Here is a 17396-nt window from a genome sequence, read left to right as displayed (position 1 = left end):
TCTCCGCTGCAAACCCCCAGCACAGCAGGCGCTGCATGTCCTCGCTGTGTGATTGAGCTAGCATAAGTACACACAACTGCTGCCTGTGCTGTCGCCTGAACACTCCTCTGTTTTTATTAAAGTGCATGACGGTGAGAAAGGAGAAGAGAAAAAAGAAAACAGAAAAGGAAAGAGAGCAAGAAATGGTAAGAAGAGGGACTGTGCCATACTGGGAGGAGAGTCAGCGGGAGTGAGAATGATCTTGAGACGGTTACAATTGTAAATGGACCCCGCCCCCCCCCCCCCCCCCAAAAAAAAAGCACCACATTGAATCACAGCTCATAGCGCAGTTTAAGCCAGCAGCGTTTGGACCGTTTGCTGCAACCACTTTACACTGGAGGCAAATGCTGCTTGAGCAATCTATGCATGGTGCTTCCAGTGTACATTAGCATTGATTAGTAAACATAATCTGCAAGGGGCAAGCGTCATAATTGGAATGTGCATGTGTGGGTCATGAAAGTATGTGGGAAGTGATTGAAATATAAATAGGATTCCCAATTGTGTAGTCTTTATGGTGTTTGTTTTTAACATTTCCGTTTCTATTTATTCACATTTATATTTTATCAGTATTTAACAGCATTTCAGTTTGTAATGTTGAGAGAAGAAAAGGCTGCAATTAGTATTTTTCTACATTTAAAAAAAAAAAATACCTAGGTACTCAGTTGAATTAAGATTCGTGGAGGCTTGTTTGATTTCATGCAAACTTCCCACATTTTAACATTTTGTCTCATCCTCACAGAGGACAAGCATGACCACGTTCAGCTCAAAACATATATATTGTGACATTCTATCTCTGGGTGCATCCAGTTGTTCCAATAGCCTATCAAAAAAGTAAATAAGGGTACATTTCTCACTAGGGGCAGGAAGGATGTGAAACTAAGGGTTTGATTTACAAAAAAATCTTGCACCTTTGAGTAAGTTTACAGTTTGGAGTGAGTTTGCTACTTTTGTTATTCATAAACCCCAAGTGAAAACTTACTACAAAAGTGTAAGTTACATGTCTGCACTCCTAGAGTAATGCAATTGGTTGTCTTTTGTGTGAGTGGGTAATGTCTTTCCTTAAACCTTTCTGTGACCCTCCCTAAACCCCTCTTACTCATCCCTAATTCCATCCCCTTTGTAGTAAGTCTGCCCCTTCCTCCCAACTCCCTCAAGTCCCACCCATATTTACTACTAAAACATATGCTTAAGAGTGCGGAGACTCCTCAGTTGTGGCGGACAAATTTGCACATATAAGTATAGGTAATGTGAAGTTGTGAAACTGCCCACATAGTTTGTGAATTGTAATTAGTAGTACGGTTTGTAGTACTACAACACGTGCTAGGAAATGCAGTTTGTGAATCTGGCACAGAGTATTTGAATGTAAAAGGCTTATATGCATGAGAATCCTCAGGAGTCAGTGTGTCAAGGACATATTCAATACCATAAAACATCAGAGTGGAACATAGACTTCCAAGGACAGAGGAATACAAAGGTAGCAATTTAGTGTGGCAAAGAGCTGATGGCTCTCTTGCAGAGAAGATTTCCACATTCAAAAACGGTGCTTCACAGCATTTTTTCCAGTTTTCACTTGGTTATTTTTTAATGAGCTAGATGGAGACTAGGAGAAGACCGAAATAACGTCACTATATGTTTGCTAGAGTTAAATTCATGTTATACCACATATTTAACATAAAATACACAATCTTGACCTCATCCAAACACGCGCATATTTTTGTGGCAAATGAATCATCCAGCTAAGCTGTTTTTCTAGCACTTGCACCATTTGCATGAAGGTTACACACAGATCACCGCCGCAGAAGTCCGTATTCCTCAGTTGACTGTTCGGTGGGAAGTGTTCAACTTCACTAACCGATTTCTGAAGCTGTTGTTTTTTAACAGGCATACCTTAAAACGTGGATAGATATTCCTGGCTTGAGAAATGTTGTCACCCTCCTCCTCCCCGGCACGAATATTCCGAAAGCCTTCACCTCGCCAACACCCCCCCCGCGCCCACTGAAAAAGAAATCCTGCTTTTTGGTATTTTCTATATGTTCACATTTAGCAGAGGCCGCTCCCGAAGGGGTCCTCGAGGGTCTGCGCGATAATGGCCACCAGAGCCCGACAAGGAACAGAACTGGTTTGCGCCACCAGGTAGCGCCGCGGGGCAAACCACGCACCTAGTGGTGCTAGGTCACCGGACCAATAGGGGGACCAGGCAAGGGTTCAGATCATCCAATGGGGTGGCACCCCCTTCCCTCCTCCCCTTTCAAAGGGTAAGGGTGAAAAGAAGAAAGAGGGGATGTAAGGCGACGCTCCCCCAGCAGCTCTCTTCTACATCATGGAGCCGGGGGAGCGGCACCAAAAATACCTGCTTATTGGTATTTTCTATATGTTCACATTTATATAAATAAATGGTGCCAAAAAACAACTGTTTACATCCATAATAGTGGGACATCAGAAGCATTAAATATATATCAACCCTCCTCTTAACAGACATGACTGATAGCAGTCTGTGGGCATGTCAGTGGGAATTCTCATATGAGATAGAGTTGCTCAAAGTTGAAAAATAAAGCTTAATTCCAATAGTAAAGTAAATGTGGGCAATGAATTGAGCAATCTCTTCAAGAAATTTGATGTCCATTAGTGCCAGTGAGCTGTACTCATACTGCCACTGTCCTGAAAGGTGCAAGTTGTGGAAGTAAATCAAATTCCAAATAAAACTACAAACAGCGCCACAATTATTCTAACTTTAAATTGCAATCTACCTAATCTGAAAAGATTCTCTAATTGACAATAATTGTGAGACAACTTTCTATATTGAATTTATTTTTCTTTCTCCTCTAAAATGTTTTTAGGCAGAATTGTTGTTTCTTTTTGGCAAAACCGTATCACTTACCCTTAAACTACGTCAGAAGTCATTGCATTAACAGGCAAGGGAGTCGATACAAGGTGAAGGTATAGCGACCCCTTCATATCAAGCTTCCTAAACTGTGACATGGAACTAGATTGGAATGAATTAGGTCCTTGTTTCCCAGGGAACAATTAAACCCGCCCAAGGGACCTTGAAATGCATTTGGTCTGCTAGTGATATGTGTGTGATTGATGACATGACAAAGTTCATCAGACCGTACTAGCACATTATTGCAAAGAAGAAAAGACAAGTGCCAGAAAATGTATCAACATGATAGGCAAAGAAGTGTTGTATGAGTGTACGCACCGCTCTGTCACGTACTATGCTCATTGAGAATCGAATCCTAATATTGCAAATTCGAATAAATGTAACTGCATTCCTCGGATACTCTTCTTTGTCCCTTTAGAATGAATGAATGAAAATTATTAAAGAAACAAAACTGAACACTATTTTTCCACTGCAATTCAAAGCCAGGAATATTAGTCGTAACTTGGATTTAAAACCATTTCTTGAGTATTTTTGGAAACTGTAATGAAACCTGCTCAATTTTTGCTCAAATTCATTTATAGATGAACCGGAAAGGGACAATGTTTAGACCATTACTAATCCAATGAGGCCAATTCTATTCATTCTATTCATACTTCACAGACCCCAACATCATTTATTAGGTTGCCAGAGACACCGCGTTAATTAAATGTATTGATAAACGAAATGTCACCGAATGAAAAATCCATTTGCACCAGAGCTTTCGTTGGAAATGAATACGTTATTGTATAATTTGTCATGATGAAAAATATTAAGACATCATTTGAAAAAAACTGCATGCCATGACCAACTGTATGCCTGCATTAATCCTGAACCAAAGTTAATGTGCAATATCCCCTTTGGCCAGTTTTGCAAGTTGTAAACTGTAAATGAGTTCCTGCAGTCCGAGGGGGGGATGGGCTGCAGTTGACTGGCAGATGATAGGTTAAAGGAGAGACCGGTGTTTCATATTTTTTGAACAGAAGAATGTTGATTGTGGTAGACGTTTCTTTGAACATGTTCTAGGGTGCCGAGCTGTTATGATGAATGAATGGGTACATTTGCCAATAAGTGACCATCTGCTACTTTTATAAGAAAGATGTACTACTCATGACCTCTTAAATTACATCATTCATGACATATGAAATGACATCAATGATGACATCATTCAAGCTACTGCTCCTCAAAATACGCTTTAAAACCTTAGATCATTTTAGAAAATAAATTAGGTAGAAAAGGGACCACAAACATTTACAGCACAGACTATGTGTTCATGTGTGCTTGAGCTAAGGAATATTCGCTATTTAAGAAATCAAAAGGCGCCTCCACTTCCTCCGCAGCCTCTACTTCCTCACCTACATCAGGCTTCGGATCAGGATATACAGGACGCACAGGGTATCCAGGCTCAACCTTGCCTCGATTCGGCTGTGCAGGAACTCCCTTTCCTCCTTCGATCTTTGGCGAACACTTCAACATCATCTTTGTCGACTGTAGTGGCTGATGAAAACTTGTCATCAACACAAACTCAGCATTTGGAGACCGGGGTAAGCTTACAGTGTGATATAAAAGCTATGCTCAACCTTAGTCTTGATGAAATAAGAGAAATGAATGCCACGCAAGCAACAGAGATAGCAGCACTTCATGCACGTCTTTCAAAAATTGAAGAGGTAGTTGGATCCTACCCGGCAAGACTACAGGAAGCTGAATTAAGAATCTCTCTCCTGGAAGATCCGGTGACTTCGATGCAGCAGTAGGTCTCAATAGATAAAAAGCAGAAAAACTTGCTGGAAACCAAGCTTGAAGAATTGGAGAATCATTCCTGACGTTCAAATCTGTGATTTGTTGGGGTCCCCGAAGGTTGCGAAGGATCACAAACACCCCAGTGGGTCGAGACCTTTATTAAAGAGAATTTTCTTCCCAATCACACGCGCACATAGAATTCCAGCACAGCCATTCCCAAATTCAAAACTGCCTAGAACTATCCTAGTGAATTTAGCGGATTATCGACTAAAGCAGCTGATTTTGACCAGAGCAATTCAGAAGAATCAATTTTTCTCTCGAGATGTTCCTAACAGTTGCATCTTCTCGGATATGAGTGCAGCAGCAGCGCGTCGTTGGAAGGAGTTTCTTAAGCTCCTCTACTTGTTTAAAGCACAAGGAGCTCAAGCGGCTATTGTTCAACAATCGAAATTACCAGTTTTGGTTCAAGGCAAGTTTCATATGTTCACAAGCCTTGATGAAGCCCAGGAACTTCTGCAAAAATTTACTAAAGAGAGGTAAAGACAATGGACTATTTGACATGATTGTCATTGGTTCTTATGCTTTTTCTCTCTTCTTTTTTACTCTTGTGTTTCTTTTTCTTTCTTCTTTTTTAGGGGCGGGACGGGGCTGGTGGGTCTCACTAGGGTGCAACAACATGGCACCTGACATAGGGAATTCACAAGTAGGGCAGGCAGGGGGTAAGGCGGGCAAGCCCCCATCTGCCAGGAGTAGGAAGGGACACAGCGAAGTGGTGAGGGATGGGGGGAGGTAGGGCACAGGGGGGTGGCAAATAATTGGGGAAAAAGTTAGCAGAATTTGAGAAATAATCATATTTAAGACTGATACTGGTTACAAAAGGTTCAAATGGTACAATAGTAGTTTGTTCTTTGATGCAATATGGATCCAAATTTAAGAACGATATTGATAAATGTTAATGGGATCTCTAATATGAAGAAATATAGTGGTATAGTTGATTAGATGGCTTACGTCTTTGTCTCCTCAGATCCTTTATCTTCAGGAGGCCCACCTGAAAACTAATACTCCTAAACTTCATATACCTAAATATTACTCTAGAGCCTTCTTTGCCTCTGCAAGGCACGCTGTGAGGGAGGGTTGCCATTTATTTTGCTCAGGGAACTAACTGTGAGATACATCATGTAACAAGAGATCCTCAAGGGAGGTGGATTTGGGTTACTGCGAGGGTAAACCGGGCACTGTTTAATTTCGTAAATTATTACGCCCCAATTAATGATGACCCAGCACCCCTTAAAAACATTAATGAGCTGGTTAGAGGAAAGAGGGCCCAATAGTCCTAGGAGGTGATTTTAATTTTATTCAGGATCTGAAAAAGGATACTTCCAAAAAAGGGAAAAAGCTGTTAAAATTGAGGAAAAAATGAATTTTATGTTCTATGAAACAGGATTATCTTTTGGTGGATCCATGGTGAGAGCTACATCCAGGAGGCATACAGTTTACCTGTTACTCCCAGCGGTATAAGACAGCCTCTTTGATAGATTTTTTTTGATTCCTCGTTATGTTAATTGTATGAATGCTGAAATTAGAGCTAATTCCTTCCCAGATAATTCTTTGCTTATTATTGAGATCAGAATGGAGGCGGCAAGATGGGAGAAGTCCAGGTGACAAATGGATCGCCTCCTCCTCTCGAACCCTAAATGGGTAGAAGAGATGAAGGAATGGATTAAGGTATTTTTTCAGGAAAGAAAGGGTAGGGCGACTCTTTTCTCAATATGGTGGCCGTTTAAAGCCACAGCAAGGGGCCAGATGATAGCCGTTTCTGCATTACAATCTAAGGTGCGGAGAAACCAAATAATTAAATTACAACAGGCCGTAGATGTAGCCTTACTGCAGAGGGATAGTTGTAAGAGAGAATACCTACAATTGGAACAGCAATTATCGAGAATGAAACAGGAATTAAGGGAATTTTTTATTCGTGAGGAAATAGCCAGCTCCAGGACTTACCAACAGCGAGTATATGAGGAGAGTCAGTTAGTGGGAAAACTCCTTGCCTGGTCAAGAAAAGCCAAGCAGGAATCAATGTTAATTTCAGAATTGATAGAGCCTGAAACAGGGGTATTGATTATAGATAAAGAAAAATTGCACATGCATTTCTCAGGCATTATCATAAGATTTACGCAATTGAGTTTACGGTATCTAATGAGGTGATAACCCAATATTTGGGAGACATTAAACTTCCATTTATGACAATGGATCAGGGAGTCAAGGTTTATGCTGAAATCACCCCAAATGAAATTAAGGAAGCCCTTGCTTCAATGTCGGGAGGCAAGGCCTCAGGAAACGATGGCCTACCCACAGAGTTTTATAAGTTATTTTCAGAAGAATTAACACGTTTCCTATTAGAGTTATTCAATTTTGTAAGAGTGGGGGGAGAAGTTCCATCTACTTTTAAGGAGTCAACAATAATACGTTTTGTTAAAAAAGATAAGTGCCCTAAAAACGTTAATTCATACAGACCAATTAGTTTGTTGAATCCTGACTATAAAATTTGAATGCAGATCTGGGCAAATCGTTTTTCTCCTATAGCTCAGAAGATTGTCCAAAAAGATCAGACGAGGTTCGTCTCTGGCAGACATATGTCATCTAACACCAGGTTTCTGGTACAAGCGCTTGATTTTTTCTTATTCAAATAAACTACCTCTTCCTAAAATGATGTTCGATGCAGAAAAAGCATTTGACCTAGTTGATTGGGAAACTCTTTTCTTAATTCTTACAAAGGTCGGGTTCCCAATTCAAATTACACAAATGCTGGCAAATCTGTATCAAGGGGCTCAGGCACAAGTTATTATAAATTCGCAGATAGCAGGAAGAGTGCCTATAATGCAAGGAACCCGTCAGGGATGTCCTCTACCACCTGCTTTATTCGCATTCTTTATAGAACCTTTTGCTGAAAAAATTAGAGCTAACTTGCATATTCAAGCAACTCTGGAAGGAATGCCAAAACAAAAATTATTCGCTGATGACATTATTCTTTATCTTAAGCCAGAGAAACAGAATATCAGGACTACCGTAACAGAATTTAAGCAGTTCAAAGCTATCGGAGGTTCTAAAATTAACCATAATAAAACAGAAATTATATTACTCAATGCCAGTAGTCAAAATATGCCTGAGTTCTTGCAACAGCAAGCCCACTCTTCATTGCCTATTCGGTATTTAAGGATTTATGTAACAAAGCGTTATGAGGAACTTTTTAAATTGAACTACTTAGCAATGGCTACAAAAATTAGAAACTTATTAGATAGATGAACTATTTTACCACTCACAATAATTGGTAGAGTAGCACTTATAAAAATGTCCATCTTGCCATTGTTAATATTTCAATTTTCAAATGTTCCTATAAAAATTAACCCCTTGTTTGCCCATGACGAGCTGGACTCGTCATGGAGCACAGTCGCGCTGTGCCCATGACGAGTCCATCTCGTCATGAGGCATTCCCTAGGGAATCCCTCTGGTGCGGGCACCAGAGGGATTCCCTTTTAGTGAAAATAGCCTCGGGAGCTGGGGAAGAGCTTCCCCAGCTCCCAAGGCCCCCCCCCCTTTCACTGTAATGACGATCGGCGCGCACATCACGCCGACGTCATTACAGTGAAAGTGAAACTGAAATGAGCCAAGAGGCTCATTTCAGTTTCACTTTCTACGTGCTCAGGGGGCTATCTCAGCCCCCTGAGCACGTAGAAAGACAGTAGAGGCATCGTCTCCCGTCCCCAAGCAGGGATCCACCCACTAGACACCAGGGAGGGGGGAGCGGCCCCTTGGGCAATGGCCTTTGCTCCCCCCAACTGACGTTGGCACCATTTAGTATTTTTGCTCCCCCTGGGGGGCATATGGGGGCATTAGCCCCCAATCTGCACCCCCGGGGGGTAAAAAGCCCACTAGACACCAGGGAATTAAAAAAAAAAAAATAGGGGTGGGGGCTGCCCAAAATGGGCAGGCCCATGCCCCCACCCACCCCCCCAATTACTACAGTCTTTCTGCCCCCCCGGGGGGCAGATGGGGCATTGGCCCCTAAACTGCCCCTTCGGGGGGGCAGAAAGCCCACTAAATACCAGGGATTCGTTTTCAGTTTTTTTTAGGGTAGGGGCTGCCCGCAACAGGCACGCCAATGCCCCCACCCACCCGCCACCATTACAGCCTTTCTGCCCCCCCTGGGGGGCAGATGGGGCATCGGCCCCCAATCTGCCCCCGGGGGGGGGCAAAAAGCCCACTAGACACCAGGGAATAAAAAAAAAAAATAGAGGTGGGAGCTGCCCAAAACGGGCAGGCCCATGCCCACACCCCACCCCACCCCACAATTACTACAGCCTTTGTGCGTGACACATCTGAATGCCTTCTTGATGGAACCAAAGTAAACAAGCATTGAAAATGCAATAGGTCTCACCCTCATTTAAGTTAAAGCAATTCTGTTTGTAATTAGGTGGCTTTTTAGCTTTGCTTTTATTAGTGTTTTTCAAACTTTCATGTACATAACATGCATATGCATGCATATATGTATATGTATATATATGCATGCATTTATATTTGTATATATAAAGATATGCAGATTATATATATGTTTATATATGTATGTATATATATTACCTACTGGCGGTCGCCAGTAGGTAGTTATAGTTAGGACCTATTTTCCATAGGAAATCTACAACATTCTATTCCCAATAACTTTGGCTACAATAGACGAATCTTCGCGAATTTTTCAAAACTTTTGGCCAGCTCCAGTCCGATCCTATCCTGAAAGCCTCGGGATGATTCGTGTAGCGGGGGCCGAGAAAAAAGGGGGGTTCCAAAACGTGTTTTCCCCATACAATTTCCCATAGGACCTTTAGCCGCAGCTACAGCCCGAGCTGCTGAACGGAATTACACCAAATTTGGCAGAAAGGTAGTCCTCAGTTCAGATTTGTGCCTTTTGCTGAAATGGTGCAAATCCATATATATCTGGTAGGAGCCTAACCACACATCTCATCTTGAGGTCTGATTGGCTGTCAGCACTTCATCCAAGAAGTGTTGGTAGCCATCTTGGGAACAATATACATGATAGCACCTCATTAAAAAGCATTGCAGTTAATAGAAGGTTTTAAGACTTTAGTTACATTATAAATCATTTGTTGATGGCACCATACTCATTTTAGGAATTGTGGTATGTTCTAAGGTGATTTTACCATGTGAAAAAGCCTTCTGCTGGGATATCATGAATCATGTCTGAGAGAAAACTATTTTCTCATGCTTTTCCCACAGAGTTTTGGAAGGTGATCTATAAGCTAAACTGAGAGCATGTTTTCTGTAAATTCACATTATCTTTCTCTGTCATGTGAGAATGAAGTCTGACATTCTCAGTAAAACATGTACATCCAACAAGGGCAGAGACTGTCAGTTGATACCTTTGTATTCTACTGCAGCTTCCCAGAGTGTTCCAAAGAACAACTAGAGTGCTAACAGTCCTACTTCTGATAAACGTATGGCACACCTGAAGCCATCTTGAGTGGAATAAAGTGGTAACTCTTAATGCCTTCTTGATGGAATCAAATAAAAAAACTGAAAGTATTCCTACTAAGGAGACTGTAGTAAATGAGGAAATTGGGAAACTTCATAACAAATAAGTCTCCCAAGATGGCGACCAGAGACAAAAGAGCCCAAATGTAGCACAAATATCACCAAGATTTAGCCCAAGTATAGCCCAATGACAGAATGTCCCAGAGTGTTCTAAAGAACAACTAGAGCGCTAACAGTCTTATTTATGACAAAAGTATGGCACACCTGAAGCCATCTTGATTGGAATAAAGTGGTAACTCTTAAAACATTTAATTTAAAAAGGAACAAAATTAGGGGGTTCATTTAGCCATAGAAAGTATGATTAGTGCTGCAGAAAGAAAAATTAGGGCACATTTTGAGTGACTTCTCAAATCCTCTTCTATTGCATAAAAAAATTCGGACATGCAGACTGAAACATGCACTTTCAATACCAGCAGCAGACTTCCCTGGTGAGCAGTACCTTTACTACAGTGATCTAATGAGCAACTAGAGGGCTAACATTCTGAATTTATGGCAAATGTGTGACACATCTGAATGCCTTCTTGATGGAATCAAATAAAAAAACTGAAAGTATTCCTACTGAGGAGACTGTAGTAAATGAAGATATTAGGAAACTTCATAACAAATAGGTCTCCCAAGATGGCCACCAGAGACAAAAGAGCCCAAATGTAGCACATATATCACCCAGATTTAGCCCAAGTATAGCCCAATGAAAGAATGTCCCAGAGTGTTCTAAAGAACAACTAGAGTGCTAACAGTCTTACTGATGACAAAAGTATGGCACACCTGAAGCCATCTTAATTGGAATAAAGTGGTAACACATAAAACATTTAATTTGCAAAGGAACAAAATGAGGGTTTCATTTTGCCATAGAAATTATGATTAGTGCTGCAGAAAGAAAAAGTAGGGCACATTTTGACTTCTCAAATCCTCTTCTATTTCATTAAAAAATTCTGACATGCAGACTGAAACATGCACTTTGAATACCAGCCGCAGACTTCTCTGGTGAGCAGTAGCTTTACTACAGTGATCTAATAAGCAACTAGAGTGCTAACATTCCGAATTTATGGCAAATGTGTGACACATCTGAATGCCTTCTTGATCGAATCAAAGTAAAAAACCTGAACGTATTTCCTACTGAGAAGACTGTAGTATATGAGGAAATTAGAAAACTTCATAACAAATAAGTCTCCCAAGATGGCCACCAGAGACAAAAGTGCCCAAATGTAGCACAAATATCACCCAGATGTAGCCCAAGTATAGCCCAATGACAGAATGTCCCGGAGTGTTCTAAAGAACAACTAGAGCGCTAACAGACTTACTTATGACAAAAGTATGGCACACCTGAAGTCATCTTGATTGGAATAAAGTGGTAACTCTTAAAACATTTATTTTAAAAAGGACCAAAATGAGGGGGTTCATTTTGCCATAGAAAGTATGATTAGTGCCGCAGAAAGAAAAATTAGGGCACATATTGAGTGACTTCTCAAATCCACTTTTATTACATTAAAAATCGCTGACATGCAGACTGAAATATGCACTTTCAATACCAGCAGCAGACTTCCCTGGTGAGCAGTACCTTTACTACAGTGATCTAATGAGCAACTAGAGTGCTAACATTCTGAATGTATGGCAAATGTGTGACACATCTGAATGCCTTCTTGATGGAATCAAATAAAAAAACTGAAAGTATTCCTACTGAGGAGACTGTAGTAAATGAGGAAATTAGGAAACTTTATAACAAATAAGTCTCCCAAGATGGCCACCAGAGACAAAAGAGCCCAAATGTAGCACAAATATCACCCAGATTTAGCCCAAGTATAGCCCAATGACAGAATGTCCCAGAGTGTTCTAAATAACAACTAGAGCGCTAACATCCTTACTTATGACAAAAGTATGGCACACCTGAAGCCATCTTGATTGGAATAAAGTGGTAACACATAAACATTTAATTTGCAAAGGAACAAAATGAGGGGGTTCATTTTGCCATAGAAATTATGATTAGTGCTGCAGAAAGAAAAATAAGGGCACATTTTGACTTCTCAAATCCTCTTCTATTTCATTAAAAAATTCTGACATGCAGACTGAAACATGCACTTTGAATACCAGCTGCAGACTTCCCTGGTGAGCTGTAGCTTTACTACAGTGATCTAATGAGCAACTAGAGTGCTACCATTCAGAATTTATGGCAAATATGTGACACATCTGAATGCCTTCTTGATGGAACCAAAGTAAACAAGCATTGAAAATGCAATAGGTCTCACCCTCGTTTAAGTTAAAGCAATTCTGTTTGTAATTAGGTGGCTTTTCAGCTTTGCTTTTAATAGTGTTTTTCAAACTTTTGTGTACATAACATGCATATGCATGCATATATGTATATGTATGCATGCATTTATATTTGTATATATATATAGATATGCAGATTATATATATGTTTATATATGTATGTATATATATATATATATATATATATATACACACATCCATATATATAAATGCATATATATGCATATACATGTGCATATGTGTGCGTGTAGAAAGAGGTAGAGAGAGGTAGAGAGGTAGAGGTATAGAGGTAGAGAGGTAGAGGTAGAGAGGTAGAGGTAGAGAGGTAGAGAGTACTAGAGAGAGAGGTAGAGAGAGGTAGAGAGGTAGAGGTGTAGAGGTAGAGAGGTAGAGGTAGAGAGGTAGAGAGGTAGACAGTACTAGAGAGAGAGGTAGGGAGAGGTAGAGAGGTAGAGAGTAGAGGATAAGTAATAGAGAGTAGAGAGTGAGTAGTAGAGAGAGTAGCAGAGAGTGAGTAGTAGAGAGTAGTAGAGCGAGTAGTAGAGAGCGAGTAGCAGAGAGTGAGTAGTGGAGAGTCAGTAGTAGAGAGTAGTAGAGAGTAAGTAGTAGAGAGTGAGTAGTAGAGAGTGAGTAGTAGAGAGAGATTAGTAGAGAGTGAATAGTAGAGAGTAGAAGAGTGAGTAGTAGAGAGGGAGTAGTAGAGAGAGAGTAGTGGAGAGTAGTAGAGAGTGAGTAGTAGAGTAGTAGAGAGAGTGGTAGAGAGTAGTAGAGAATAGTAGAGTGAGTAGTAGAGAGTAGTAGAGAGTGAGTAGTAGAGAGTGAATAGTAGAGAGTGAGTAGTAGAGAGTAGTAGAGAGTGAGTAGTAGAGAGTAGTAGTAGAGAGTAGTAGTAGATAGTAGTAAAGAGTAGTAGAGAGTGAGTAGTAGAGAGTGAGTAGTAGAGAGTAGTATCGAGTGAGTAGTAGAGAGTGAGTAGTTTAACTGAAAAGGAACACAATGAGGGGGTTCATTTTGCCATAGAAATTATGATTAGTGCTGAAAAAAGAAAAATGAGGGCACATTTTGAGTGACTTCTCAAATCCTCTTCTATTTCATTTAAAAATTCTGACATGCAGACTGAAACATGTACTTTCAATACCAGCAGCAGACTTCCCTGGTGAGCTGTAGCTTTACTACAGTGATCTAATAAGCAACTAGGGTGCTAACATTCCGAATTTAAGGCAAATGTGTGACACATCTGATTGCCTTCTTGATGGAATCAAAGTAAAAAACCTGAAAGTATCTCCTACTGAGAAGACTGTAGTAAATGAGAAAATTAGGAAACATCATAACAAATAAGTCTCCCAAGATGGCCACCAGAGACAAAAGAGCCCAAATGTAGCACAAATATCACCCAGATGTAGCCCAAGTATAGCCCAATGACAGACTGTCCCAGAGTGTTCTAAAGAACAACTAGAGTGCTAACAGTCTAACTTATGACAAAAGTATGGCACATCTGAAGCCATCTTGATTGGAATAAAGTGGTAACACTTAAAACATTATGCAAAGGAACAAAATGAGGGGGTTCATTTTGCCATAGAAATTATGATTAGTGCTGCAGAAAGAAAAATCAGGGCACATTTTGACTTCTCAAATCCTCTTCTATTTCATTAAAAAATTCTGACATGCAGACTGAAACATGCACTTTGAATACCAGCAGCAGACTTCCCTGGTGAGCAGTAGCTTTACTACAGTGATCTAATGTGCAACTAGAGTGCTACCATTCAGAACCTATGGCAAATGTGTGACACATCTGAATGCCTTCTTGATGGAACTAAACTAAATAAGCATTGGAAATGCATTAGGTCTCACCCTCGTTTAAGTTAAAGCTATTCTGTTTGTAATTAGGTGGCTTTTTAAGCTTTGCTTGTATTAGTGTTTTTCAAACTTTCATGTACATAACATGCATATGTATGCATGCATTTATATTTGTGTTTATATAGATATGCAGATTGTATATATGTTTATATATGTATGTGTATATATATATATAAACATACATATATATATATGCATATGCATATATATATGTTCATATGTGTGCGTGTAGAGAGAGATAGAGAGAGGTAGAGAGGTAGAGGTGTAGAGGTAGAGGTGTAGAGGTAGAGAGGTAGAGGTAGAGAGGTAGAGGTAGAAAGGTAGAGAGGTAGAGAGTAGTAGAGAGAGAGGTAGAGAGGTAGAGAGTAGATAGTGAGTAATAGAGAGTAGAGAGTGAGTAGTAGAGAGTAGTAGAGAGTAGTAGAGAGAGTATCAGACAGTGAGTAGTAGAGAGTAGTAGAGTGAGTAGTAGAGAGTGAGTATTAGAGAGTGAGTAGTAGAGAGTGAATAGTAGAGAGTAGTAGAGAGTGAGTAGTAGAGTGAGTAGTAGAGAGTAGGAGAGAGTGAGTAGAAGAGTTTAGTAGAGAGTGAGTAGCAGAGAGTATTAGAGAGTAGTAGAGAGTGAGTAGTAGAGTGAGTAGTAGAGAGTGAGTAGTAGAGTGAGTAGTAGAGAGTAGGAGAGAGTGAGTAGAAGAGTGTAGTAGAGAGTGAGTAGCAGAGAGTTAGTAGTAGAGAGTAGTAGAGAGAGAGCAGTAGAGAGTGAGTAGCAGAGAGTGAGTAGCAGAGAGTGAGTATTAGAGAGTAAGTAGTAGAGAGTGAATAGTAGAGAGTAGTAGAGAGTGAGTAGTAGAGTGAGTAGTAGAGAGTAGGAGAGAGTGAGTAGAAGAGTGTAGTAGAGAGTGAGTAGCAGAGAGTATTAGAGAGTAGTAGAGTGAGTAGTAGAGAGTAGTAGAGAGAGAGTAGCAGAGAGTGAGTAGTAGTGTGAGTAGTAGAGTGTGAGTAGTAGAGAGAGTAGTAGAGAGTAGTAGAGAGTAAGTAGTAGAGTAGTAGAGGGTGAGTGGTAGAGAGTAGTAGAGAGTAGTAGAGTGAGTAGTAGTGAGTAGTAGAGAGTGAGTAGTAGAGAGTGAGTAGTAGAGAGTAGTAGAGTAGTAGAGAGAGAGTAGTAGAGAGAGAGTAGTAGAGAGTAGTAGAGAGGGAGTAGTAGAGTAGTAGAGAGTGAGTGGTAGAAAGTAGTAGAGAGTAGTAGAGTGAGTAGTAGAGAGTAGTAGAGAGTAAATAGTAGAGAGTAGTAGAGAGTGAGTAGTAGAGAGAGAGAGTAGTTGAGAGTGAGTAGTAGAGAGTAATTAGTAGGGAGTGAGTAGTAGAGAGTAGTAGAGCGTGAGTAGTAGAGAGTGAGTTGCAGAGAGTAGTAGAGAGTGAGTAGTAGAGAGTGAGTAGTAGAGAGTGAGTAGTAGAGAGAGAGTAGTAGAGAGTAGTAGAGAGTGAGTAGTAGAGAAATAGAGTGTCAGTCAGTGTCAGTCAGTCAGTGTCAGTCAGTCAGTCAGTGTCAGTCAGTCAGTCAGTGTCAGTCAGTCAGTGTCAGTCAGTGTCAGTCAATCAGTGTCCGTCAGTCAGTCAGTGTCAATCAATCAGAGTAAGTCAGTGTCAGTCAGTCAGTCAGTGTCAGTCAGCCAGAGTCAGTCAGTCAGTGTCAGTCAATCAGTGGCAGTCAGTCAGTTTCAGTCAATCAGTGTCAGTGAGAGTCAGTGCCAGTGTCAATCAGTGTCAGTGTCAGTCAATCAGTGTCATTCAGTGTCAATCAGTCAGTGTCAGTCAGTCAGTGTCAGTCAGTCAGTGTCAGCTAGAGCAGCTCTGCTGACCTGGTTCTCTGGCTCTAAAGCAGCTCTGCTGACCTGGTTTTCTCCCTCAAAAGCAGCTCTCCTGACCTTGTTTCTCTGGCTCTACAGCAGGTCTGCTGACCTGGTTCTCTGGCTCTAGAGCAGCTCTGCTGACCTAGTTCTTAGGCTACAGAGCAGCACTGCTGATCTGGTTCTCTGGCTCTACAACAGCTCTGCTGACCTGGTTCTCTGGCTCCAAAGCAGCTCTGCTGACCTTGTTCTATGGCTCTAAAGCAGTTCTGCTGACATGTCACTGACCATGTCATGAATGATGCAATATGTGACATCATCAGCAGTGCATTGCGGGCGCGCGAGTTATAGTTAGCAGAACTAACAATAATGGAGGAATTTCTATGGTTTTGTACGAGTGAAATGGCCAGCTAACTTTAACACCCCTGAAACCTCTGTTTTTTCTGTGAGCTTCTAAGGTTTTTTAAATGCTAATTTCTAACTATAACGTCTCTGAAACCTATGTTTTTTTCAGAGAATATATATATATATATATATATATATATATGTGTAGAGAGAGAGAGAGAGATTTGTATATATTACAGAGTGTGTAGTTATAGCTAAGACCTAGTTTCTGAAGGTAATAGATTTTGTGGTTTCCTAATAACCTTGGTGTCATTTGACGAATCTTCATTAAGTTTTCTCCAAAAGTTCATCCACCTCAGCTCTTTCCTGGAAAGTGTTGGGGTGATCTGTCAAGAAGGGGCTGAGAAACAGAGGGGTTCCCAAAATGCTATTTTCCCCATGCAATTTCCTGTGCTGCAGCCCAAAAGGCTGAACGGAATGACACCACATTTGGCAGAAAGCGTGATCTTTCCTCAAGAAAGTGTGCCTTTTGTGATCTGGTGTAAATCTGTTCAGTAATGTTTTAGAAATTAAGGTAAAAAATGTATAGATATCTGGATGGTTGGGTAAGTAGGCGTACCGTGTGAGTCCCACGGGCATGTAACTTCAAATTATAAGCACAATCTGATTGGTCAAGGAGGCTTATTTCTCCCATTGGCTACCTTGCTCCCATGGAACCGGGAAGCTTCCACAAGTCCCACGCGAGCTCTCATTGTGATGGGCTGGTCACACATAAAGAGTAAGGT

The 17396-nt window shown here is 40.8% G+C and overlaps 1 protein-coding gene across 1 annotated transcript in view; it reads left to right on the top strand.

Annotated features, from left to right (window-relative positions):
* Nucleotides 1–17396, top strand: part of GABRA3 (gamma-aminobutyric acid type A receptor subunit alpha3) — a 1714543-nt gene that overhangs the window by 448429 nt on the left and 1248718 nt on the right. The window contains exon 4 of the mRNA XM_085607670.1: nucleotides 123–185. Coding sequence (XP_085463796.1) covers nucleotides 123–185 — 63 coding nt within the window. The remainder of the gene's footprint in view (nucleotides 1–122; nucleotides 186–17396) is intronic.

The sequence above is a fragment of the Triturus cristatus genome, chromosome 5_2 (genome assembly GCF_964204655.1).
Source record: "Triturus cristatus chromosome 5_2, aTriCri1.1, whole genome shotgun sequence".
NCBI classification, from domain to species: Eukaryota; Metazoa; Chordata; class Amphibia; order Caudata; family Salamandridae; genus Triturus; species Triturus cristatus.
The sequence above is the reverse complement of the archived record's forward strand: the minus strand, read 5'-3'. Positions and strand labels throughout refer to the sequence as shown.